This window comes from Helicoverpa zea, chromosome 13 (assembly GCF_022581195.2).
Source record: "Helicoverpa zea isolate HzStark_Cry1AcR chromosome 13, ilHelZeax1.1, whole genome shotgun sequence".
Lineage (NCBI taxonomy): Eukaryota > Metazoa > Arthropoda > Insecta > Lepidoptera > Noctuidae > Helicoverpa > Helicoverpa zea.
Window position 1 is genome coordinate 8350292 of NC_061464.1, and position 27340 is coordinate 8377631.

The window sequence follows — 27340 nt, forward strand, 5'->3', positions numbered from 1 at the left end:
CTTTTTATCGTCCTACTGCTAGGCACAGGCCTCCTCTCACACGGAGAAGGATTGACGTTAATCACCACGCTTGCTCAATGCTGGTTGGTGATTTCAGACTTAATAGTCCATGTTTACTCGAGATGTTTTCCTTCTCCTTTTTGTCAGCCATTAGTGAATAAGATATACTTAGACAGTACATACAAACTTAGAAAATTTGCATGGGTACTTGCCTAATCGAACCCACACCCTCAACTCTAGAGGTACCCACTAGGCCACCACTATTACAAGACTACTTAAGCAAGAGCTAGTTATCAATAATGTAGCCATCACCCAAGCCTCCCGGAATTTTATCGGCAATCCAAATAATGCACAACAACTCCCACTATTGTACCCTCATAATCCGTAAATCACAAATTCCCTGAATCATATCGCTAGGGGAACCAAGCCCCATAACATTATACCGCCTAGTAGAGAGATACGCACACACAGAAACAATCGCACATAGTACAGAGTGTTGTTAAAACTCCTCTGTTAATCTTTAGAATCTAAGGATAACATAGTTATTAATATATATGATTTATGAATTATTACTTCGGTACTAATTATAATAGTGAGGGAAACTACTGAACCGATTACAAAAACTTCACTTTTCTAAAGCTACAATATTCCCAAGTAACTTAGGCTATATTCTATCTTGGTACGAGCAGTAGTTTCCACGGGACCGGCGTAAAACCGCGGGAAACGACTAGTCAGTAATATTTTTATTTGTTTATATTTTTGTAAATGTTTCAATAATATTTCTTCAATTGAAATAGAATGTTTATTACTGACAATCTTTTACAATATACTTAGTAACGAAGTAGCCATTACAGTTTTCTGCTGTCTAATCGGCATAATTTCCTCGAGACGTGAGTGAAACGGGGTTAACAGCTAGTTAACGTACAAAACACCCTCTGTACAGATAAAGATACAGTTTCTCAGAGGGCGGGCAGGAGACGCGAAGTCGGGACCGTTTGGCGCCGTCGGGGCGACGAACTCAACATCTCAATGTATTGATATAAATGTACGCTAATTTCGAAAAATGGGGAATCTCTTGAGTGTTTATTTTGTACGGCATATTGAGGCTCCTTGTTTTGTTTAAAATAAGGCCAACTTTCAAATTCTACATGGACTAACTTCTCTTTGTTTACGAGCTATTTTCTGTCTATCACATTTCCCTATTTACCCCGTCATCAACATTTTATCCTCAAAACAGGTCATCCATATAAAAATTAAAACACTTTAATCCCCAATCCATTTACAAAATCGACAAAAATCCATATTCGTTTCTTAAAAAGCGGAACAATCCGCAGAATTCTCGTTATGGAATCAAAACGGTCTCCGCTCATGAAATAGAAAATACCATTAAAACCTTCACAAAGGATTTGGCCAACAATTTTTCCGAGCAATCCAATACATTCGCTGTTCGGGGCCGCGTATCGGATTCCCCTATACGAAATACAAATAAATGTAGGCGCCGCTTACACCGAAGCGGGCGTAAACATTTAGTTAAAGCGTAGAACCTATCCGTCGTACCACAAAAATTTAAACGTCTGTTGAACACTCGTTTAAAAGAATACAAATTATTTCAATCGTTATACGATTGACAAAGGAAGGACCGTTTTGCAGCCACACTTTTTTTGGACCAATGTTCAACAGATGTTTAAGTTTTTGTAGTAAGGCCGTATTTGTTTAGGAAAATTATCAACTTGAAGTAAATTTACGAAGATTTACACGCGGCACCGGGCACCGCTGTGGTGGCGGATCGGTGTTCTAGCCTAACACCGCCAGAGGGTGCGGCAGACCGTTTTAGTATTGTTTGTCGCCATCGCCGCCCGTGCAAGTGCGCAATGACATAAACATTGCCAATACTTTTTTAAATCAATAATAAAAAAAAAATTGATGTCATTGACTTATTCAAAACATCTTAGCCTGAGTAGTATTTTCTTCCTAATTTTAATTATAAGTGCAAAACCAATTTTTACATATAAAAAAACAAGGTCAAGGCTTAAAAAGTCGGTCGACTATCACTATTCAAAAATTGTTTCAAATCTTCCTTGTATTATAAATTTTTGAGTGAGATTACGCTTCGGTGTAACATACATCCTAATGCAGCAAGGAGGTACCGCTGAGTTAATTTAGCTGAGTGGATTCGGTCGTGCATTGTCGCTTGTTTATCGTCACACTCCACGACCAGTTAATGGTATTAAACTTTCAATATAAATGTTCTTTGAGCGGTGGAATTTTTCGCCCTGATGTGTGCTAACGTATAATGCTGACTTGATTTTGTTTAGAGCTATAGATTGTTATAGATATTGGTTAGATTATCCAATATAGCTTCCGCCAGCGGCTTCGCCCGCGTCAAGTTCGGTTCGGTCGAGGTCGTTTCCAAGAGAACTCTCCAAAAGCCCGGTATAAAAACTACCCTATGTTCTTTCTCAAGGTCAACTCTATCTCAGTACCAAATGTTATTAAAATCAGTTCAGTGGTTTAGTGAAACGTGAAAGCGTAACAGACAGACAGACAGAGTTACTTTCGCATTTATACAGTGGCGGATTTACAAATTTGCCGCTAGTAGGCCATTCAATTTTTGCCGCCCCTAATGATTGTGAACTTAATGATATTTCTGTCAGTTACTAGATTATTTTTGCAACCCGCTTTGTACCGAAGAGTTTAATGTTGACCTAACAAGTTTATCTGACAGCGACTTTAAAGCGTAAAACCTCTGTAACTTTTAAACGGCTCAATTGATTTTCATGAAACTCGCCCGTAAAACACCTGTAATACAAAAAAAATACTAAATTAAAATCGGTTCATTCGTTCGGGTAGGTACTTTATCAGAGGCGCACCCATCGGGTGGCACCCCCAAATTGTAATTGAAGTACTTAAACATTGTGTAGAAATCATTCATGGTGCTTTTTGCTAGGTTTAACATAAAGAAACCGGAGTCATACCACTGCAAAGTTATAAAGCGCTAACTAGTTTTATAGAAACCAGTGTCAAGTAAAAAAGCCGCGAGCGCAGCGAGCGCAAAATTTTTAAGATTTAGAACAGTAAAGTACCAAAACGAGTTTATAAAACCGGCCTGAAGTGAAAAAGTCGCGAGCGTAGCGAGCGCCAAATTTTTTGAGTTTTGAGGACACAAAAGCGAAATTATTTGGGACACAAAAGTCCTCCACCTCCTGAACAGCTTAGAAATCGTCAGCGTAGAGCGTCAGTTGTTTTTGCTACTTCGGTGCTTTAACTTTTTGTTAGATTGGACTCAAAGAGCGCAGAATAAACCAGAAAAGATGAAGAAACCGCGAGCGAAGCGAGCGGATTTTTCAATTTATTTTTATTGAAACGCTATTGGAATATTTTAAAATTCATGATCACATAAACCTAAGCATATATTAAATAAAATAAAAAATAAAATAAAAATAAAAAAAGCCTTTATTCAGACCTTGTTTACAGTATACAATCTTAATCTAACAACTCTGACGAGTTGATGACACCAACGACCTGGTCTGTTTGCCCAACTTTGGTAAAGGCCTCCTCCATTTCCTTCCACTCTGCTCTGTATTGGGCTCTCCTAGTCCATATATTCCCTGCTATGCTTTTAATTTCGTCATCCCATCTTCGGTACTGTCTTCCTCGATTTCTTTTCTTGTCCCTAGGGTACCAAGATATTATGTTTTTGTTAAACTTGTCATTGCCTCTGACTATGTGGCCGGACCATTTCCACTTTAGTTTCCTTATTCTAGTTGTGACATTCTCAATTTTCATGCGCCTTCGGATAGTGGTGTTTCTTATTCTATCAGATTTTCTTATATTTAGCATGCTTCTTTGCATTGCCGTCTGACACGTTTCAAGTTTCTTATATTGCGCTTTGGTGAGAGCCCATGTCTCGCAGCCATATGTCAAGACTGGGAGTATACAAGTGTTATACAGTTTTGTTTTCACGTACGTTTTGATTTCTGTATTCTTCATTATTTCCTTAAACCCCCAGTAGCGTTTCCATGCATTTCCAATCCTTGTGTCGATTTCTTTTGTCATTATATCAGTGACCGAGATTTGTTGGCCCAAGTAAGTGTATTCTTTTACAAACTCTACTGGTTCGCCGTTTAAAAGAATATTGTCTTCCAATGCGTTTGTCATAGCTTTGGTTTTTAAAGTGTTCATCGTCAGACCTACCTTGCGGCTTTCTCTATCCAGATCAGTGATCATGTATTGTAGTTGGTCTTTGCTCCTTGCCAGTATTATTATGTCATCAGCGAACCTCAAGTGTGTAAGATTTTCGCCATTTATGTTAAGTCCGTAGTGGTCCCATTCCAGTCTCCGAAAGATATCTTCCAGTACAGCTGTGAATAATTTAGGTGACAGTGGATCTCCCTGGCGTACGCCTCTGTTTATGTTTATTTGTTTCCCTTGTTTCTCTAGTTTTATTCTTGCTGTACTGTTAGTGTATATGCTTTTTTTTAAAATCCTAATGTATTTCTGGTCGACTCCTTGTTTCTTCAGACATTGCCAGATACTGTTGTGTTCTATTGAGTCAAATGCCTTGTTGAAATCGATGAAGCAACAGTAGAAGGGCACTTTAAACTCTTTGGCTTTTTCAAAAAGTTGTCTTACCGTTAGTATATGGTCCAATGTCGAATAGCCTGACCGGAAGCCAGCCTGTTCCTTGGGCTGGTTTTCATCAAGAGTTTTGGTTATTCGCCTTAGGACAATTTTTGCAAAAATTTTGTAATGTTCGACATTAGGCTTATTGGTCTGTAGTTGTTAATTTCTCCTTTGTCCCCCTTTTTATGGAGTAGGATTATTGTTGATGTAGTCCACTGTGCAGGAATTTCCTCGGTGTGCAATATGTCGTTGAAAATGTGTTTAAGTAGTGGTACTAGCTCGTTTTTACAATCTGTAAGTAATTCGTTGCTGATATTATCAGGGCCGGGAGCTTTATCCTTCTTCTGTGTTTCTATTACCTTGTATATTTCTTCTATTAGTATAGGTGGAACCGCGTCGGTGTTATTTAAGTCGGTGTTTACTATTTGGTTCTTGCTGGAGTAAAGGTTTTCGTAGAATGTAGTTGCTATTGACAGTATATCATATCTTTTTGTTTTCGTTTTCGAAAGTCGGTCTTTCATATTGGGTATCCAGTTTTTCTTTTCTTTTAAAGTTTTTAGAGCTTTTTAATACCTCCGGTTTTGCTTATGTATTTTTCAAAAGTTTCACGCCTAGTGCGTTCTCTGTCTTTTCTTATTTGGTTTTTGATTTCTTTACTTATTTCGCTTATTTTGTTTCTGATAATTTTTGTTTTCTTTGTAGTATTTAACAGTTTTGATCTTGCTTCTAGGAGTGTAATTACTTTCTCTGACAAGTTTTTCTTATCCTTCGTATTATATTTAGTATCAGGTTCTGGTCTCAATGTCAATATTTCATGTAGTATGTTGTACTTCTGCTGAGTATTTATACCCTCAAAGGATGATTCTGTCACTAATTTCAGTTTGTCTTTGATGGTGTTTAACATTTGTTTGTTATTTGGTGTTGGTCTTCTGACTTTGAAGGGTCGACTTTTAATAGTGCCCATTGACCTGCTCAGACGTGCTCTGAGGACTCGGTGGTCGCTATTAAAATTTAGATAAATGGTGCCGCAGTCGTCAATTAATTTTGGTCTATTTGTTAAGATGTAATCAATTTCGTTTTTGAAACTGCCGCCTGGCGATTCCCAAGTCCATCTTTTTGAAGTTCTTTTCTTGAATAGGCTGTTCATTATCCTCATGTTATTTTCCATCGCCATTTCTATTAGTTTTTGTCCGTTCCTTGTTCTTTTCCCTCTGATGTAAGGGCCAAGTACAATATCTTCTCCATTTCGTGGACTTCCAATCTGAGCATTGAAATCTCCCATTACTATGCAGTGTTTGTATGTGTACTTTTTTAGGGCGATGTTGAGAGTTGAGTAAAATGCATCGATTTCTAAAGTAGATGACTGCTCTGTTGGTGAGTAAGCTTGCACTATAGACCATGTTTCCTGTTTTGGAGGAATTTTAATATTTAATTTGTTGAGTTTTGAGGACACAAAAGCGAAATTATTTGGGACACAAAAGTCCTCCACCTCCTGAACAGCTTAGAAATCGTCAGCGTAGAGCGTCAGTTGTTTTTGCTACTTCGGTGCTTTAACTTTTTGTTAGATTGGACTCAAAGAGCCCAGAATAAACCAGAAAAGATGAAGAAACCGCGAGCGAAGCGAGCGGATTTTTCAATTTATTTTTATTGAAACGCTATTGGAATATTTTAAAATTCATGATCACATAAACCTAAGCATATATTACAGTGAGTTTATTAATCGTTTATTTATATATGGATTTTACAGTGAGTTTATTAATCGTTTATTTATATATGGATTGTGTACTCGTATAATTATAAAAAAAAAAACTGTAAAAAAATTCGCAAAATTTGCCGCCCCTCTAAATCTGCCGCTCTAGGCACTGGCCTACTTGGCCTATTGGTAAATCCGCCACTGCATTTATAACATTAGTAGGGATTATAAGGGCCCTTGGTGTGGGATGCAACGGGCACAGTCACAGGCTGTTGTTGCTACAAGTATAAAATAATAGATTTTAATTATTAAATCGATAATAAAAGCAGAATTGTTAAATAATCAAATTAGTTGGTCAATAATTTATACTAAGCACTATCTCTTAGTGCTTTATCATGATGTTTATTTATAGTGAAGTTATATTGTATGAATATATATGTACCTAAATGTACCTATACTATTGAACCTATTTTTGTGTAGCCAGATCCTTTCATACGTAATTTTGTCTGAAAATTCTAGATACTTGCCCTTTACAAAAGTTGAGTCTGTTCTTTGTAGTAATACACTGAAAAGGTGCATGCTTGCAAGCCATTGCACTCTTCCTTCGGTCCAACTATGCACTCTTATCATTTGCTGTTATTATACTTATTTGTATGCAAATGCTTTTTTAGTTGCAAACTATGGTCATACATGCGAATTTAGCGCCAGAATAACATATCAAGGTATGCAGAATTAATTTGTTTGATGTATGGAAGGAAAAAGGTCTACTTACAGTAAATGGGAAAATATATAGGTAAACAAAAAATATATGCTTACTAAAAATTTAATTTTAATACACTGGTCTTTCAATCACATGTTATTTTCGACACGTTTTTTCAACCTTTTCAACCAAACATTCTTATTGATATAAAAAGAGTCACGATTCGGCTACAAAACTCCCCATATTTGAGCATTGTAGATTATTTTTATTTTATAAGATGCAAACGCTTCCAATTAAAAAAGCTTGCAAAATTATGCCAATATTTCCCTTTATTTCCAAACATTTTGTACCAAAACAATAAGCTAAAACAATTAATATGCATCAAGAAACAAAGCCTTTAAGACAAAAAGTTGAAGCGCTAATTAATATTACCGTGAATCAGTAATCAGCGGGAAACGGTAAGACAATTTTGTGAAATTAACACCTGAAGCGCTGGCGGAATTCCCGGATTTCACGGATTTCACGGAGATACGGATCTTACGGATCTTGTCATAGAGTAATGAGTAGATGGAATGCTTACGGATGAATCGGGTATGTATTTGGCAGTCACTATATTCTGTTTATAATATGTAGTTAGAGGAATGATTAATGGTTAATACTTAATTTTGTTATCTCAAAAATAAAATACATACAATCTTATCACAAAAAGAGTTTTAGCTAAACACTCATAATTGAACCATGTTTTAAATTTTTGAACCTTTTAGTCAAGTAGGTAATCCACTATAAGTTGTAAAACGGACATAGTCCTCAACAAAAACAGGTTTCTATCTCGCTAATTATCAAGCAAATGAATACTCCATTGACCACGCTCTCTGTGTCTTTTCAAAAGTTCCGGATCGCGGTCGACTTTGAAGGAGAACAGGTGTGAAATACTTTTAAAATATGGTAATCCCGGATGAACGGAGTTCAGACTCCTTGAAGATACTTGGTGACGAATTTGTTTGAACTTTTAAGACCCATACTTGTAATATTAGGACTGAAACATATTTTTGATCGTGTATGTTAAGACCTAAATGCAGTGTGAATGTAAAAACCTAAGGTTCATTTTGATATTTAATTTTCTTATTATTATCTTTTTGGGGACCTAAGTAACAGTAAATTAGTACATACTTCATTTTTAAAATAAGGTCGAATGACAGTGAAAAATTAGACCGATAACTGAGTACCTTTTAAACAATATGAAGATAATTTAAACCACAATTACCAAAAAAACTTTTAAACGTCTATTGAACACTTGTCAAAAAAAATTACTGATTATGATGTTGAAATAAGGGCCGTTTTGCAGACATATTTTTTTTGAAAAGTGTTCAACAGATATTTAAATGTGTGTGGTATTAAAAATAATATTTTTTTGTGTATATCTAAAAGCTTCAATTTGAAAACTCCTCTTACAGTTAGAAAGTTAGATTATCCTCAAATGGCGTAGGACATACTTTATCACACACACTTGAAGTAGTTCCCTGTCCTTATTAGCTGATAATTTTCTCTCTTTTGACTCCAAAGATTTTAATTATGTAACGTAATACTTAGCAAATATCGCACTCCGAGCCACAAGATACAAGCAGAGCTTAATTTGTGACCCTATTGTTTTCGCTCCTCGGTCCGTCCGTCCGTCCGTCTGTCACCAGGCTGTATCTCATGAACCGTGTTAGATAGAGAGTTGAAATTTTCACAGATAATGCATTTCTGTTGCCGCTATAACAACAAATACTAGAAAACTAGAATTAAATAAACATTTTGGGGGGCTCCCATACAACAAACGTGATTTTTTTGTCCGTTTTATAAATAATAGTACGGAACCCTTCGTGTGCGAGTCCGACTCGCACTTAGCTGGGTTTTTTTTGTCAATAAACATTACTTCCTTTTATTTATTTTTAGTTAGAAGCAGCTGTGGCTGAATAAAGGCAAATTAACCAAAACAATGAATATGAATTGATTGAGCAATTATCAATGATTTGAATACAAACGTAGTTGTAATAATAATACTCATAAGGTTTCCTGAATAAGTCACGCTATCTTAAGATTATTTTGCATACCAAATAAAAGAAGTAATACTAGTACCTAATTAACACATAATTCTTATAGTTCTCAATCTTTCAGACAATGTTTTTTATTTAGTCCATAGAAATATTTGCATTTAAATTAAAAGTATTCTAAAATACAAAAACTACGAAAATTTCAGACGGATAAAATTAAAAATCGTTTCTGTGAATTTTAGATCAGGCATGTTGTTATTTTTTATATTTGTATTACTTTGTATTTTTTTTAATAAATAGGAAAACAATACAATAGAAAAGTAGTAGTGTTTCCTCATACGGACAGGATATAGGTATCATAATTTAAGAAGACAATAATTTTAATGATGTTTGTATTTTTTTAAGGTAAGTCCTTGATCCAAAATAAATATATTGTAATCAAGTAATTTGCAAGAAACAAATTGATTTAACAAAACAATCATTTGCATGATTTTTTTCCAACATCACGCGAACACTGGTTAGCCTATAAAACCAACAGCTAGTAAGATTCGGTAACTTCAGTTTAAAAATGAAGGTTTTACTGTATTTACTTGCAATAGTTAAAGTTTGTTCCTGTACAGGTGATAATGAACAGTCTAGTAATCTTTGGAGAGGAATTGCCTATGATGATGGTCTTCGCTACGGTAAGGTTCACATTATATTAAACACCTTTATTAGCAGCATACCGCAGATACAAGATGTTCACTATTAAATGTCCACTCTTTAGATGATCACTGAATTAAAAAAAATAATATATCTTTAGTTATTAGATTTTTTTTTACATAATTACCAAAACCAATAAAATATATCCAATTGAAATAATTTTGTTCCATCGGCTATGAGAGTGAAGGAATATTGAGTGCATCTGTGTCTGAGCAAATGCTTGTGCATTATAACATGTTCTGCGTAGTTGGCTAATATTCTTAAATGAGAACAGCCACCGTCGCCAATAAATCGGCTACATATAACTATGTCCAAAAGGATGACCTAACAATCTATCATTATACCTTCACGTCCTCAGACGATCATCACGACCCAATAGTGCGACCCTGTTCTCTTCACGACGTGGACTGCATCAGGCGTTTCTTCGCCCATAACTCCAAATGCTCACCCGTCCACAAGCCAGGATCTGACACTTACAGGATCAAGACCTTACCCTTATTCATAGCTCACGTCAATGTTTCTTTCACATTGAGTTATATGGAGCTGAAAGGCTTGAATAATTATACAATTAACGAGTTTTAGTAAGTATTAAACGAGCAAAATGCAGTCGACCTACAGTTGGCCCGATGGTTATCAATTTTTTTTTTGTTCCAACTAAAGTTTCCAGTTGGTCTGATACTGGCTAAATACCTGATCTTTTTAATGTGCGTACTACCTTTCATCTTAATACTGATCTATGAGCCCAAGTAAACTTCAGCCGACTCATAGAATGCGGGTACTCTTAGAATCGTCGTTGGGTTCATCAGCACAGTATAAGACTGATTGCGCATTTCAATAAATTAGGTCTATCGTTGATTTGATTGTATAAAGAGGCTTTTGATATAAGCCCCATACAAGCAATGCAATGACTAATTCCTATATCTAGTCAGCAAAGACAGATCGGTTATTGTAATCCAGTATCTCACGCATCTGAAACAAGGCTATAAATATTATCCTGATAGAAATTGATTTTTTCAGCATAAACAAAGAAACAGACGCACTAGTTCTGGAAGTGGTATTTTCCAAACTTCAGGCGTACGTTCCCATCATCCTCTCAACTTATCACCTAAAAGGCAAGGAGCCGACACAAATTGCAGACTTTGGGTTTATTGAATACAGTAAGTTAATAAGGAATTAGCTGTTTTCCCGTGGTTTCTACTACGTCCCTTGAGAACTACTGCCCGTAACGGGATAAAGTATATCGTATGTTGCTCGGGAAGAGTGTAGATTTGCAAAAGTGAAAGAATTTTCAAATCGATTCAGTTCATAGAGTTGTCTCGAAAGGGCTTCAGTGTGTTGGCTTCGTCCCACGTTCATCTTCCAAAAATCTGAGTATATAGATCCGTGGTCTTATACAAAATATTATAAGCTGCTGCTTATTTTGGAATCGCCAGGAATTGAAAATACCTTGTATTGGGCGATGTTTTTAAATTAAGTTCAATTTCTGTAAAAAAATAAATAAATAAATAACATATCCCCTTTAAATGGAGGAATAATCTGTTAGCTAATCAACGTGAACGCATTTACAAAGCGATCTGAAGGCAACGGCGTCACGTGGGACACTCTTGTTCATATCGCGTCTTGTCGCAACGCGTTAGCATCCAGATCGCTTACATAGGATGCACCGATACAATTTTTAACGGATTTCTTCTAATTGACAACTATTTTACTTTCTAGAAGACCTATCGCTGACTTTGACAGCCGAGAACATTAAGGACATCAACCTAGCAAAAAGTCACGTTTACGCATACATTTCTGAGCCCGCTCGGAGGTACGGACTGGGGCCTAACTTTATACAGAGTAAAGGTACTGTACTCTTTTCCTACCATAGCTACGCTATTAGATGTTATTGTTTCTTTTCTATCTCAATCATCTGCCTAGCCTTTTCTCAACTATGTTGGTGTTGGCTTCCAGTGTATCCAGATGCAGCTGAGTACTAGTGTTTTACAAAGAGCGAATTGACATCCATTACCCAGTTACCCAGGCAACCCAATACCCCTTGATAAGACTGGTTGTTAGGCTATCAGTGTTGTGGGTCTGTGAGCGGCGTGGGTCTGTGGGCGGTGACTTCGGGTGGGTCATCGCTCATGTCTATTTTTGGACAACAGACCCGTGTCGGTGGCGTACATTGTTCCAAGCGCTCCTCAAAGAGATGTCAGCAACCCCAGCGGGGCCCAACAGGGCCAAGGTCTGCCGGGGCTGAGGGATTGTTCGAAAGAGTTACCGCGGCCCTGGTACATAAAAGGCCCACGTCGGAACACGGTTTTTAGTCTGTAAGAGTCTGACACTCCCTCACCGCTGCTAACCCACAGCGGAAGTCGTCATTTGATGTTTTTTGACGTCGTTAAAAAAAAGGCTATTAGGGTTCTGACTACCAGTAACGACTGTCAGAGATGCCCAAATGATAGCCTGGACCTACAGTTTATCGTGCCTTTCGAAACAGGAGAGAACTCGTTATGATAAGATGTTATCCCATCCACGGACCAATCAGCCTATGGCTTGCACTTAGCTATAGGCTCTTCCTATTTTTCTTCTTTCTCATTAAATAATTATAGTTTTGTTACAGATCCTCTTTTTCAATAAAAATATTTTTTGTTCTAGATCCTCAACAGCAAATAGCCAACGCGCAACTGTTGGCAAGAATAGGCTTAACTCTGCAAGAAGCTTTCCTAACGCAAGCTCCAGTGTTCATGAACGTGTTCCTGCAAAACTCTATCTGCGACTTCAACATACATTAAATAAAGTTGTAATATTCTGAGAGATTTTGTTTCTTTTGAATAAAACTGGTTATTAAAAATTTTATGTTTAGAGGAGATATAATAATTATGGTTTCGTTCGATAACCGTTGGGGTAAACGAGTTCTAGAGTGGAGACCACGCATCGGCTAACGTAGTGTAGGACGTCCTCAGGCACGGTTTAGTGATGACTTGCGCAAGCTGGCTGGCAGCAGCTGGATGCGAGAAGCCGAAAAGCGATCTGAGTGGCGTGCACTTGGAGAGGCCTATGTCCAGCAGTGGACTGCGATAGGCTGATGATAATGATGATGGTTTCGTTCCATGTCAAAGTATATAGGTTTAGTTGAACCAAAATTAAATTAGCATGCTTTGAGGTACTGTTTTATATTCAAGTATCCCAGGCTCCTAGGCACCTTGTACCGATAATGTACAACTAAAGAGAACAAATGTGTACTTTTTTCTGTTCAAAAACCATGAAACTATGCAGTAACCACTGTTATTAGGTATGTTATTATAAGACAATTGAAAAAGTGGAGATGTCGTGACAAAATCTCTTTATTCTATGGAACCCACAAAATATTTTCAAAATAAAATGACCAATCAATGGAATCAAAACCAATCTTTGACCGATTTGACTAGGAGCCCAAACATCTCGTTAGTTTTACTAACTGATCAAACCTACCGTATGTTGCTAGACCTACAAGAAGACACTTGCAAGAAAGCCATGTGCAGACTTTATAGTCCAGGTTTCCTCAAGATGTTTTCCTTCACCTTTTTATCAGCCATTGGCGTCTAATATACTTAAAAAGTATGTACATACAAACTTAGAAAAGTTGCATTGGTACTTGCCTGACCTGGAATCGAACCCGCACCCTCAGACTCGAGAGGTTGGTTCTTTACCCACTAGGCCACCACAACACGTGCATAATTATTATCATTTAAAATAAAGTCGACATTTGCAATGAAGCTCGTATTCCAAAGGTAGGTCCTTGATCCAAACTAAATCGAGTAATTTGCAACAAAATAATCGATTTAATCAATCAATCATTTGCACGATTTTTTTAATAATCACGCGAACACGTTTAAGGCTATAAAACGTACAGCGAGTAAGATTCGGTAATTTCAGTTTAAAAATGAAGATTTTATTGTATTTGATCGCAATAGTTAAAGTTTGTTCCTGTTTAAATGACAGTGAACAGTCTGGTGATTATTTGAGAGAAATTGTACAAGATGGCGGTCTTCGCTACGGTAAAGGTTCACATTCTATTAAACTCTTTTATTTTAGGGCAGCATTCTTTAGATTTAACAGTAACAATATTTGATTTTCTTTTATTTACACATAACATGACTTACGAATAAATACAAAATTCATTAATATCAGCATGATTTTAATTATAGACAGACTGCTTTTGAAATATTCATTTTCAATTGAAGTTGTATGCCAAAAAAGATAGAAGATGTAAGAATGTAGTCTCACCTAGGCAATTCTCTCTAAGGCAACTAAAAAAAACATTTTGCACGTCCCCAGATCATCACGACCCAATAGTGCGACCCTGTTCTCTTCACAACGTGGACTGCATCAGGCGTTTCTTCGCCCATAACTCCAGATGCTCACCAGTCCACAAGCCAGGGTCAGACACTCACAGGATCAAGACCTTACCCACATTTATGCCCCACATCAATGTTACCTTTACATTAAATTACCTGGAGCTGAAAGGCTTGAATAATTATACAATTAACGAGTTTTAGTAAGTACTAGATTTTTTTTACGAATTTAGGTTATTTACTACAGCTTGACCGGCTCGTTAGTGACACTCCCATGGTTGACAGTTGATAAGACTGTATCGCACTAGTAATCACCCCCGCTGCCTACGAGCCGCGCCCCGCATGGACCACGGGAGTGTCACTAACTCGCTAGTCACACTGTATTCTTCTTCCCAGCAAAAATACATAGAAAGTGGTGAAGGATAGGCGTTTTGGGGGCTATTTTTTGAACATTTTTGACGTCCGAAACTGTGTTTGAGCTAAGTTTGAAAAAATGATGTTTGATTTTGAAATTTTTGTAATTTTTTTCAGCATAAACAAAGAAACAGACACACTGGTTCTGGAAGTGGTATTTCCCAACCTCCGGGCATATTCTCCTATCATCGTTATAACTTACCATCGTAGAGGCAAGGAGCCGACACAATTAGCAGACTTCGGGTTTATCGAATACAGTAAGTTAATGACAAATTGGGTCCGGGTTTTAAACATGTAAATAAATAATAATATTATAAAGTTGCTTCAAAAGGGCTTCGCCCCACGTTCACCTTCCAAAAATCTAAAAATTCTTGGTCTGGTGGAGAAATACTATTTGCTGCTGCTTATTTTGGAAAAGATTTTTCAATTCCTATTAACAGGAATTGAAAATATCTGTATTGGAATTTGATTTTTAATTAGGTGTAACTTTTGTTAAATTATAAAACTATGATAAGTAAAAGTAGCTTTTGCTCTTACTTTTAGCCTTGAAGAAACGAATTTGACCGTTACTTTTACTTTATGACATTACTTTGGCTTTTACTTTTGATGAAGAAACTGGTTGTAAGCAAACATAACTGAAGGATTTATGATTTCTTCTAAATGCCAACTATTTATTTTCTAGAAGACCTATCGCTGACGTTAACGGTCAGTCACATCAAGGACATTAATCTATCAAATGGTCACGTTTATGCCTACATCTCTGACTCCGCTCCGAAGACCGGGCTGGGGCCTAACTTTACACTGACTAAAGGTACAGTAGCTTCAGGCTATTTTCTTGTTCTTTTATATGTACCTATATGGCGTTGTTGTTTGAGGAGGGATGATACGCATGCAACAAAGCGTGTGCTAGATATGAATGTAGATGAATGGAGAGGAAGAGGAAGAACTAAGAAAAGATGGATGGATTGCCTGAAAGATGACATGAATAGGAAGGGAGTGAGTGTCAGTATGACGAGTGACAGGGGAAAATGGAAGACGATGACATATTGCGCCGACCCCAAATAAAATTGGGAACAGGGCAGGAGGAAGAAGAAGATGGTGTTGTTGTACTCCGAAAGGGATTTTTCCAAAAACTGTTCCCTTTTTTGTGTGACTGTATAATTTACTCTACCTCTATCAAATCTGTCTATCGCTTTAAGGTTGGCTGTAAGAGAACCTAATTGGTGAAGCTCGCCGTTGTACATAAACTGTCTTTGTTCTGTGTGTATTAATTGTTAAATGTGCAATAAAGAATAATAATCAGTATTTGTCAAAAAATATCAGATTCGTAGTTAAACATTTTGATACCTTGCGTATCATCATCATCATCTCAGCCATAGGACGTCCACTGCTGAACATAGGCCTCCCCCTTAGATTTCCACAGATACCTTGCGTATGCGGTGTAGTATTTGGTTATAAATTTGAGTCTCTTGCATTCATCCTCCGAGCTCTTTTTCCCAACTATGTTGGGGTAGGCTTCCAGTCTAACCAAATGTAGCTGAGTACCAGTGCTATACAAGGAGCGACTGCCCTATCTGACCCCCTCAACCCAGTTCTTCGGACAACCCAATACCCCTTGGTTAGATTGGTGTCAGACTTACTATAGTTTCTTGCATTCACTAGTATTATGTGTTATTTTTTCTTTTTTTTTCATTTTTGTCACAGACCCTCAACAGCAAATAGCCACTACGCAACTGTTCGCGAGAATAGGCTTAACTCTGCAAGAAGTTTTCCTAACACAAGGTCCAGTGTTCATGAACGTGTTCCTGCAAAACTCCATCTGCGACTTCAACATACATTAAATTGATGTTTGATGAAATAAAGTCGGAATAGTCTAAGAGTTTTCTTTTCTTTAAAATAAAGTTAGAAAACAGGTGTATTCTTAGTAACAAAACACCTACTGCTAAAGATCATAAAACGATTAATAAATGCAATGGTTTTGTTTTATACACAGAATGCTAAAATAATACTGGACATATTTTCCAACATTACATTTCACAACATAGTATAAAACATAGTCGCTTGTTCTGTCCCGGTATCCCTATCCCTCGTGTCCTTTTGTACTCTTAAGTCTTCAAAACTACGCAACCGATTTTCTAAACTAGAATAGACTGATTAAAGAAGAAGGTTTATACGAATAAAAACATACATTAAATAGTGGGAAAATAAATAGTGGTTAAACATAAACGGTACCTAAAAAGTGTTAGGTAATTTTTATTAGTAGTGTTATTTTTGTAATTCCAGGCCAGGCAAATACTAATGCAACTTTTCTAAGTTTGTATGTATTTTCTAAGTATATCTTGAACACCAATGACTGTGTTTCGGATGGCACGTTAAACTGTAGATCCCGGCTGTCATTGAACATCCTTGACAGTCAATACGGGTAGTCAGAAGCCAGTAAGTCTGACACCAGTCTAACCAAGGGGTATTGGGTTGTCCGGGTGACTGGGTTGAGGGGGTCAGATAGGGCAGTCTCTCCTTGTAAAACAGTGGTACTCTGCTACATCCGATTAGACTGGAAGCCGACCCCAACATAGTTGGGAAAAGGCTCGTAGGATGATGATAGTTAAGTGGAGCAACTAGCCCTTAGAGTACCCGCACACAATAGACTAGTCGGACGATAGTTGGTTAAGTGTCTCTTTTTAACCGACTTCCCAAAAAGGAGGAGGTTCTCAATTCGGCCAGTATGTTTTTAAAGAATATAATCAAAGTTTTTAGTCCGTTTTATACTGGCCAGATACCTGATCGTTGCAGTTTGCGTACTTCCAATCATCTATCTGACAAACTATATATCTACCTACATATATATTCCTCATGCTACACTATAAGTGTAGTGTACTATGCAACAGATATGCAAATTATCTAAACATAAAGAACATTGTATTCGACATAATTAAACGCAATTTGCATACAAACAAATCGTTTTTTATCTAAAATTCAGTAATAATTGATGATTTCCTTCAAAAATCATGCGATACTTATTTTATTAGGTCATGTTAACATGTAAAGTTACCAGAGGTAAAATAATTAGTTACAGTATTGCACTTAAGACTTTATGCTTCTAACGCGCGCTTGTTTTCTTAAGATGTGGACTGTGTTTTGTTTTTGTCTTTTGTTTAATTTTTGTTTTTGTGTTAAAAATGTCGTAGATACTGGTTTTGAAGTTTTTCTACGTGACAGATTTGGTGATGATGTTGTTGGTAAAATATTTTTTTTCATTAAAATATTTCTAGATTATTTTCTCCATTTTACCCTAGAAATATAATGTAATTAAGAGTTGCCATTGCGATTACAATATTATTATTTTGTTAATGTCTTTTAGAACTGCTCAGTTCATATATTATATCTAATCTGGTAACTATTAGAAACATCCCATATCTTACTAAATGCTTTGTTTCTATTTACTCTTAACTATAAAGTGTGACAGCCTGTTCAGCGCATATATTTTATAGACAGCGATAATACTTCTCTTGAACATGGACCTTATCTTACATATACCATATCGAAATCAAAATTTTTGTAGGCTCAAAAAGTTTGTCATTAATAAGCAGGTGACATTAAAATGTCTCAAATATTACCGTCTCCTAAAACATCTGGAGGATTTTTACAAATATTATTTCTGTATTTTTCAGATAATCAGGATATAAAAGACCAAAAAGACTCCATCATCAGACCTTGTCGTCTCCACGATACCAACTGTATCAGACATTTCTTCGCCCAGGACTTTCAATGTTTGCCCACCGAGGGTCCGGTGCATGATCCCCTAGAACTGCAAGATTCCATTTACGTGCCCGTACCACACGCCAATCTGACTTATATTTTGAACAATCCAATAATTCGAGGTCTTAACAAATGGAAGATTGAAGAGTTTTTGTAAGTATGCACTGGTTTTTAGGGTTCCGACCCAAAGGGTAAAATGGGACCCTATTGTTTTCGCTCCTCTGTCCGTCCGTCCGTCCTTCCGTCCGTCTGTCACCAGGCTGTATGTCATGAACTGTGATAGAGAGCTTTTGGGGGGCTCCCATATAACAAACGTGATTTTTTTGCTCATTTTATAAATAATCAGTTTTTTTTGTAGCCACCTAGAATGTTTTTAAAGATCTATTTGCGTTATAAAATCGTCGCTTAACAATGTACTCTAAAGCAGAAGAGTTTGATACTACTTACTATTGTTTATCTCAGGAACTAATTGTCCGATTTGCAATACTATTTATTCGAATGGATAAAAAATTATCCAGGTGAACGAAATAGTTCTCATGGGACGTGAGTGAAACCGCTGGCGTAAGGTAGTATTCGAATAATCTAAAGATAATATCTCATCCAGGATTCAATTGATCATTATTTATTTGTTGACTTAAACAGTTTCGCCCTCACCTCGCAAGGTTAACATTTTCCACATATTCAAAAGAAGAAAAATCCATTAAAAAAAGCCTTGAAAAATTATTAATTTCTTTGGAACTATTCTTCTGTTTCAGCATAAACAAAGATACACAAAGATTAGTGTTAGAAGTCGTTTTCGACAGAATTGATGTGACCTGTCCTCAAGCAGATTTGATTTATCATCGTAAGGGCAAGGAACCGCTAAAAGGATGGGATTCCACATTTATAGAATACAGTAAGTAATACTAAATAAGTTATTTCTTAAATATTGTGTATGATTTTGAAAATTCGTGATTAAAATATTGTTTTTTCAATCACGTGTTAGATTAGGTTAAAAAAAAAAAAAACATATTTTAATGAACAGAAAATAAGAGCTTACATTGTAGACTAAATTATCGGTCGATAGTTGTCTGAAAGTTTATTTTTTAATCTGAATTGAAACTTATTAAACGGTCTTCATAAGACCGTAATGGCCGCACACTACCCATTCATTTCCACACTGATTTATAAGCCGACTCAAACTATGAGCCGACGAAAAGTTTGCAGTGTGTGAGCAATATGATAGTAATTAATAATTATTTATTCGATTAACGGCCAGTTTCTTCATCAAAAGTTAAAGTTAAAGTAATGTCTAAAGTTAAAGTAACGGTCAAATTCGTTTTTTCAAGGCTAAAGTGACAGCAAAACTAATAGAAAAATTGAATTTGACTGTTACTTTAACTTTAGACATTACTTTGACTTTTACTTTGGCTTTAACTTTTGATGAAGAAACTGGCTGTAAGTAGTTAATTAAATGACTGTTTCATAATTTTTATTTTTTTTTTTACAGAAGACTTATCGTTCACCCTGACAATTTCCTATGGCAAAGATGCAAAGTCGTTTAATAGCCACGTGTACACTTTCATACCTGATGCTTACCCCAAGTACAGCATCCAACCAGCAACTCATGAATATAAAGGTGAGATGAGTAAGAGAGTGGGTGAGTGGGTGTGTAGGTGAGTGAGTGGGTGAGTAACCCACTCACACATTGTCAATTTGTTTGTCACGTTCTTGTGACTTTTCTTTATAGGAAATCATCAAATGACCCTGCCGCTGTGGGTGCAGCGTTCGGTAGTGTGAGATTCTTACTGATTAAAACCCACCATGTTCCTTCTTAAGCCCTTTACTTGTACCAAGGCCGCGGTAACTCTTTCGAACAATCCCGCAGCTCATCGTTCTTCGGACTGAGATCATAGTCTTATATTATTACTTTTTTAATTATTATTTTTTGCAGATCCAGGTTTTAAGAAGGCCCTTGCTGACCTTGAAGGGGACGTACCGTTAACTGTTAAAGAACTGTTCGTGAGCCAAGGACCCGTATTTTTTTCGCTGTTCTTCAAAAATAGTATCTGCCACTTTCAGAATTATTAGTTTTTCGTAAGAATTCGGACAGGTATTTAATAGAATTCACCAAGTAATAAAAATAATATTTGTATCTTTCAAAATATGATAAACTCTTTTATGGTTTATATTTTATCAGAAGCGCAATAAATACTGTTTGAAATGCAGTTTTATTTTACCACATTCGAAATATGGCACGATAAGAGATTAAATAAAAACCAGAATCATATATTCTATATTTTTAATATACTAACTGTTTCTCGCAATATCACTCGCGTCCCGTAGGAGCTACTTCTTCCTCGATAAAATATAGCATATAACCTAATAGAAGTACTTTCAGTAGTGTAGCTTTCTAACAGTGCGGTAGATATTTTTTTCATCAATGTTTCACTTAATTTTCTGCAGCCATGTCGCATATTACTATGCTATTATTGTTTTGTAAATACGTCAGAAAAGTCCCTAGCTGTGTTTTCATTTAATACTATAATGTTACGAGCAAACAACCAAGCATCAAAGTGCAATTTGCAAAGAGCACTATATTTATTGCCTGTCTAAGACCCCCATAGACTGCAAAGTTTTATTCGGCCGGTAATTTGATCGTGTCCTTTACCTGCATGGACATGTTAGTCATATTATATCAATCAAGTATAAACTGACTGTAAATATGGGAGTCACAATTACCTTCAATTAAACTAACGGCTAACTGATGATGACGATGATAGTCCTATTCGATTATCGGCTACGGTGGCTATTCTCATATAAAGAGATTAGCCAACTGCGCAGGACATATTATAGTGCACAATCATTTGTGCGGACACAGGTGCACTCACTATTCCTTCACTCTCGTAGTCCGTCTCATAGTCTCATAGTAAGACGGCAATTCGACACGACCGGAGAGAGATCAGGCGAAGGACCGATTATTATTTACCATTTACGTGCTCTCGCTGCACGGGTGTATCAATCACCAACTTCCAGGCTCCGGACTAGTTCGTGAAAGTTATAGTAAAGTAGACCGACTGTTTAGTCTACAGTCTGCAGAGGTTCTTTAACCTATCATTCAAATGAATTAAAATCATACGATTACTATGCAGCTCATCAATCTACAATAATCAAAAGATTATTAGTGTTTCCCTTCAAAATTCATGCGATTTTCAATATAAGTGATCAATTAAATTCATTGTTTGAAATATGATTTTTACGTCCTAATTATTGGCCTAGCTGTAGGTATTTAAATTATGCCCTTTTGGCAATAAGACGTCTAAACATGAAGTTTTTAGTCTGTTTTATTCTCTTAATCAATATTAGTTATTGTTATAAATATGGATATGATAGTTTTGGGAGAAGAAGAAATTATGGAATGTACCGTGTTCATGAAGAGAATGGTGGTGAGTTATTTTTAAGAATTGTTTAAAAGTAGGTACTCCATACTACCACACGATACTCTCGGTCAATGCAGCTTCTCGTGCACTAATTACGGGTTCTTGCTAAACTTAATGGCGGCTCACATATAAATTCGGAGGACACGTTGGCGCATGTGGCCATATCATTCAATCCCCTCTCCGTCTCCCACTCATCACGTTCAAAAGAAAGTTGAATCCTACTCATACATATAATATTAGAAACTAATATTATAAAATGTGAAAGTTAGTGAGAATGTATGTAACGTTTTTAAACGGGCGGACCGATTTGGTTGAAAACTGGTATGAAGACAGGTGATACCTTGGATTAACACATAGGCTACTTTTTACCAACACACCATGCAGGCGAAGCCGCGGGCTATAGCTAGTACTACATAAGTATATGATCAAGAATCTACGTACGATCCGGAGTGCAGTGTGTATATCCAAAGAACCTAACAGCCTTTTCACATTTGCGGATTTTCCGAACTGACAAACTGCGCGCCACCGTTGCAAAAAAGCGAGCGGAACATCCGATCGGAAAACCGTCCATTGTGAAAACGCTATAAGATAGGGCACAAAGCATAATCACAATTAATATCAAACTTTCACTTCATCAAAAGATACTTCATCTTTTAAGCACCATATGTATTTAATAAAATTAATAAATCAATAAATATTTTTTCTCTTAACAAATTCCATTGTGAAAAGAAGGTACAGGAGTTTTTAGTGCAACTATCCTACGGAGAAACTGAAAAACTTTTTTAGATAATTAGTCAATATTTCATTAGTGTTAACGGAAAACGTACATTTACTTAGGTCTTGCACATTTAATATGTAGGTATAACATACACTCACTTTCCACACCACACTCAAACCCACACACATACGCGCACACACACAACACATCCACTATCCACAAATGTAATTTATAAGTAATTTTAAGTTTAGTTACCCTACATCTTTTAGTTACCTAATTTGTTTTCGTATTAGTAATCGCTCCTAAACTTCTGTATCTTACTAAACTGAGGGGAACGAGATACAGGATCGGGCCTAGTTCGGCTGCAGATGCTACTTCTCTTTTTCATAAGTAATCTGTCAGATTAGTTTTGTAAAAAGAACTGTACTGTATTGTTTTTGAGTAAATATAGTTATCGGCACGAATCTTGAGCTCTGACCTACATGTGCGCAGAAGTGATTTATTAGCAAAGAACCAATCCCGAGTGCGGGCCAATAACCGATTTAGCCCGCCCCGGCGCCTCATTTCACACCACAAAAGGGACCCAATAATTACTTCTGCGCAGGTGAAGGTCAGAGCTCAAGATTCGTGCCGATAACTATACATTTATTTATTTACTTTATTTCTGCTTCTTATTTTTACAGAACAACCTCGCCAAGACTATAATGCCTCCATAATCCGCCCATGCTATCCCCATGACATAAAGTGCATTTGTCGTTTGTTTCACTACAAAGCCCAATGCACCCGTCCTATGGGGTATGCCCCAGACCCCTATATGCTGCGGAGACTGGATCTGCGAATACCTCATGCGAATATCACCTTTGGTCTACTCAACGCTCAAGTTAGAGGTCTTAATGAGTGGAAGATCAAGGAATTTTTGTATGTATTTTGGTTGTTATAAATTATTCAATGGTCTCATCTGACTATCCTTAAGCCAATCATTTTTGGGTATCATCCTTCTTAGAAGGCTGAATGCACCCAAAACACTCTTTTTCTCCCGCGTACGTAAATACGTAATACGTGCGAGAGAGAAAGAGAGAGAAGCTTGTTGACGCGACGTTCGTAACGTTCGTAACATACATATAAATTAATAGCTTTAAAATGAGTTGAGTAATCAAAAATAAAAATTAACAAAGTTCTGTATTTACATATGGACTTAAAGAGTCCATATGTTATATTTTTTTTTTGTATCGAGAAATTTTTCGAGAACGTGTTTTAAAATTAACAGGGTTCTTAGAAATATGTATGTTCACGATCAACGTATATTTTTTCGCTGTCAAACTGTATAGATTTGGCCAAAAAATTGTTTGAAACGAGCCAATTTCGGCATTCAGCCCGTTACTTTTTTGGATGTCGACTGTCATTTGAACTTTGGCAGCCCAGCCGTTAATAAGTTATTCAGAAAATCTAACAGATTTGCCAAGGAATATCGGGTTTCTCGGGTAAATGGGTCGAGGAGGACATATCATACACAGTCCCTCCTTCTAAAACACTGGCCCTTAGCTGCATTAGGTTAGACTGAAAGCCGAACTCAACATAGATGGGTAAAGGCAAGGCAGATGATGAGCTCCTGATATAAGCGATTTAAAACATTTGCTAAATAAAAGTCCTGTTCTGTTCTTTTCTGTTCTGTTCTGTTCTGTTCTGTTCTATTCTGTTCTGTTCTGTTCTTTTCTTTTCTGTTCTATTCTATTCTATTCTATTGACAAACTTATTTATTTTACCATCGCAGATTAAATGAAATGAAATGAAAAAATGAAAATGAAACTTGCGCTACATGTGTGTGTGTGTGTTTACGTGTGTGAGTACCTACTTATATTTTTTTGTTTAGCTTCAACAAAGCCGCAGATGTATTGGTGCTAGAAGTAGAATTCGACAGAATTGTTGTGTCGTCTACTCGTGTCAAGATTATCTATCATCGGAGAGGAGAAGAGCCTCTGCAAGTTTCTGATTACTCCATTATTGAATACTGTAAGTAATCACATCGGGAATACTAACAGCCGTTGCCTATATTTTACCAAAACATAGGCAACGATGAGAACGGCTGTAACGTATGACTGGTAACTGCTTTACTTGCGTACAATTTAAGATTTTCTTTCCGACTTTCCTATAAGGAGGAGGATCAGAATTCGGATGTTTGTAATTTTTATTATGTATTTTATAACACCAAGTCAAATGTTTTTAAATAAGACTGTGCGCTCGTATGAATCTTTGTATGACTCGTCTGAACTGACCTTTCGAGAACACTAATTGCAGTTTAGAATACACAATGGGGGAGGCCTTTGCCCATTTTTTACTATGGGGCCCATAGTAAAAATTAATCTAATAATCCCCTATAGTAAAACTGGTAAAATACATAGGTATAAATAAAAATAATAAATTCGCAGGTGGTGTGTCGTTAACTCTGACAATACCTCATATACAATACCTGCAACTGTCAGGGGCTCATGTGTTCTCCTATATATCTGACGCTAGCCCCAGGTATACTCTGGGCCCTGCCATTTATAAAGTCAAAGGTAAGATAGTCCTACTAATTTATTATAATCTTCTACCTATATAAAAATGAAACCCGCTTCCCGTTGTCACGACATAACATGAAAACGGCTTGACCGATTTGGCTGAAAATTAGAGGGGAGGTAACTTAGACCCGAGAGAAGGTTTTTGTCACCATCCGGCTAAGGGCCGCGGGTGAAACCGCGGGCGAAAGCTAGTAATATTATAAATGTAAAATTTTGTGAGAATGTGTGAATGTATGTTTGTTATTCTTTCACCCAAAAACGGCTGGACCGAATTGGTTTAGGTATGTAGATAGGTGATACCTACCCTGAATTAACACATACGTTACTTTTTCAACACTCCATGCTGGCGATGCCCCGAGCGGAAGCTAGTATTACCAAAAAAAAATGATTTACGTACGTCAGTGGTCAATGAGTTAAAATATAATAGTTGAACCATATAATAGGTACGTAAACCACCCGCAAATTCACCCCCGTAACGAGGAAACTACTTAAAGGGGTAAAACGAAGCCTGTAGGTTATTGTAATAAATAGGTGTAATAATTACTGCCAAGTTTCATAAAAATCTATTCGGTAGTACTTTTCGCGTAAACATGAAACACGACAGAAGCATGCGTGTTTCCATCATCCTCCTCATTCTCCGAGCCTTTTTCACAAACTATGTAAAACCCGAACTATGGTAAATCCTAAGATTTTCCAGTAAAACCTAAGATTTACCGACACGAGTTGGTAAATGTAAGAATTTATGATAAAGTTACGATTTTTTCGGACTTCTACCATTTCAATTCAAAACAAGCTAGGTTTTACCTCCACATCGACATCCCCAATACTTTTTTATTAATACAACTTCGAAATAAAAATCATTTAAATTGTTAGAATTTTGGGTAGGTAAGTTTTTGACTAATGGGTACTTAAAACAAATGACGATAAATTGATTTATCATTGTTTTATTCCTAAAACCAATATATACCAGTCCACATTGGTAAAACCCAGGATGTACTGAATTCGAATACTAATTCGAAAAAATCCTACCTTTTTAATAAATACTTACACATACCAACTCAAGTCGGTAAATCTTGGTTTTACTGGAAAAACTTAGGATTTAACATAGTTCGGGTTTTTACAGTAACATAAACATTTTTCTTTTCTTTTCCATATTAGCAAAGAAGTACAAAGTATTTCTAAATACATAAAATATATTTTTCAGATCGTGGATTTCGTCGAGCTCTTAAAGAAATGGTGACCAGTCTTGGCCTAAGTATTCAGGAGGTGTTTGTGAATCAAGGCTCCGTGATAATGTCCGTATTTTTGCAAAGCATCATTTGCGATTTTAGACATCACTAGTTTAGACTGCTTGTTATAGTAATATTACTGCAGAACTGGTATCACTGTCGCTCGATTGATCTTACTTCTTTGTGATTGATGAGTTCATATATCGTAATGAAAAGTAATGATTAATATAAGTCATCAAGTTTTCGTAACCAGTGTTTAGCTTAATTATAGTTGATTTAAGTCGTGGTGGCCTAGTGGGTAAAGAACCAACCTCTCGAATATGAGGGTGTTGGTTCGATTCCAGGTCAGACCACCAATGCACATTTTCTAAGTTTGTATAGTTATCGGCACGAATCTTGAGCTCTGACCTACATCTGCGCAAAAGTGATTTATTAGCAAAGAACCCATCCCGAGTGACGGCTATGACGCGATGCGCTGCGGGCCAATCACCGCTTTAGCCCGCCCCCGCGCCTCACTTCATACCACAAAAGGGACCCAATAAATTACTTCTGCGCAGGTGAGGGTCAGAGCTTTCCAAAACGCAAACTTGAAAATTTCACTACCAATCTTACTTCATAGATATCGAAAATAACGCTTATTTGATATCCATTGAACGCTACGAATGTGAAGAAATTGTCTGACTACGTGCACAGCACGACTTGGATTGCAATCATACAGTTTTAGCTCACAATTCGGCAGTTGACTCGCTAAAAAATAAATTACGTTGTCATATTCATTTAGCAAAGCATCTAAAAATAATGTTACTTTGATTTATAGTTTCGATGGAATAATTGATTTCATTTGTTTATTGCTATTATAGGCTAAATAAGTATACAGTTTGACATGAAAGATCTGTAACGTCATAGCTCGCATTTTCCTATATGTATACCTATTGCATTGATAATAAAAATAAGTACCTAAAAAATTTGGCTCCTAGGAAATTACCGCATTTAGGATGTAAGCTGGTGAAGAGTTGAATGAACTATCCTTACATTTTGAACTATCTTCCCAGATCTTACTAATGTGACTTTTAAACTGAAAAGTTTACAAGTTCTTTATGAGTACAGCTAAATATAGTTTATTCTTTTTGAAAAAAAATTCTAATTTCAGGTGGGAAAAATAGCAGTTTA

General features: G+C 36.5%; 3 protein-coding genes across 4 annotated transcripts in view; 2 read left to right on the forward strand and 1 right to left on the reverse strand.

The window, feature by feature from the left end:
- The window catches only part of LOC124635501 (carbonic anhydrase-related protein 10), a 118673-nt gene that overhangs the window by 75921 nt on the left and 15412 nt on the right, over window positions 1-27340 (reverse strand). The window lies entirely within an intron of this gene.
- On the forward strand, window positions 9621-10336 carry LOC124635502. The gene is made up of 2 exons (XM_047171363.1): window positions 9621-9735; window positions 10113-10336. The coding sequence occupies exons 1-2, from the start codon at window positions 9621-9623 to the stop codon at window positions 10334-10336; spliced, it is 339 nt and encodes a 112-aa protein (XP_047027319.1).
- LOC124635503 lies at window positions 13662-14277 on the forward strand. The gene is made up of 2 exons (XM_047171364.1): window positions 13662-13776; window positions 14057-14277. The coding sequence occupies exons 1-2, from the start codon at window positions 13662-13664 to the stop codon at window positions 14275-14277; spliced, it is 336 nt and encodes a 111-aa protein (XP_047027320.1).

Coding starts and splice junctions, on each gene's coding strand:
- LOC124635502 (XM_047171363.1), top strand. CDS start 9,621: ATGAAGGTTTTACTGTATTTACTTGCAATAGTTAAAGTTTGTTCCTGT. Junction 9,736..10,112: donor TGATGATGGTCTTCGCTACG/GTAAGGTTCACA, acceptor TCACGTCCTCAG/ACGATCATCACGACCCAATA.
- LOC124635503 (XM_047171364.1), top strand. CDS start 13,662: ATGAAGATTTTATTGTATTTGATCGCAATAGTTAAAGTTTGTTCCTGT. Junction 13,777..14,056: donor AGATGGCGGTCTTCGCTACG/GTAAAGGTTCAC, acceptor GCACGTCCCCAG/ATCATCACGACCCAATAGTG.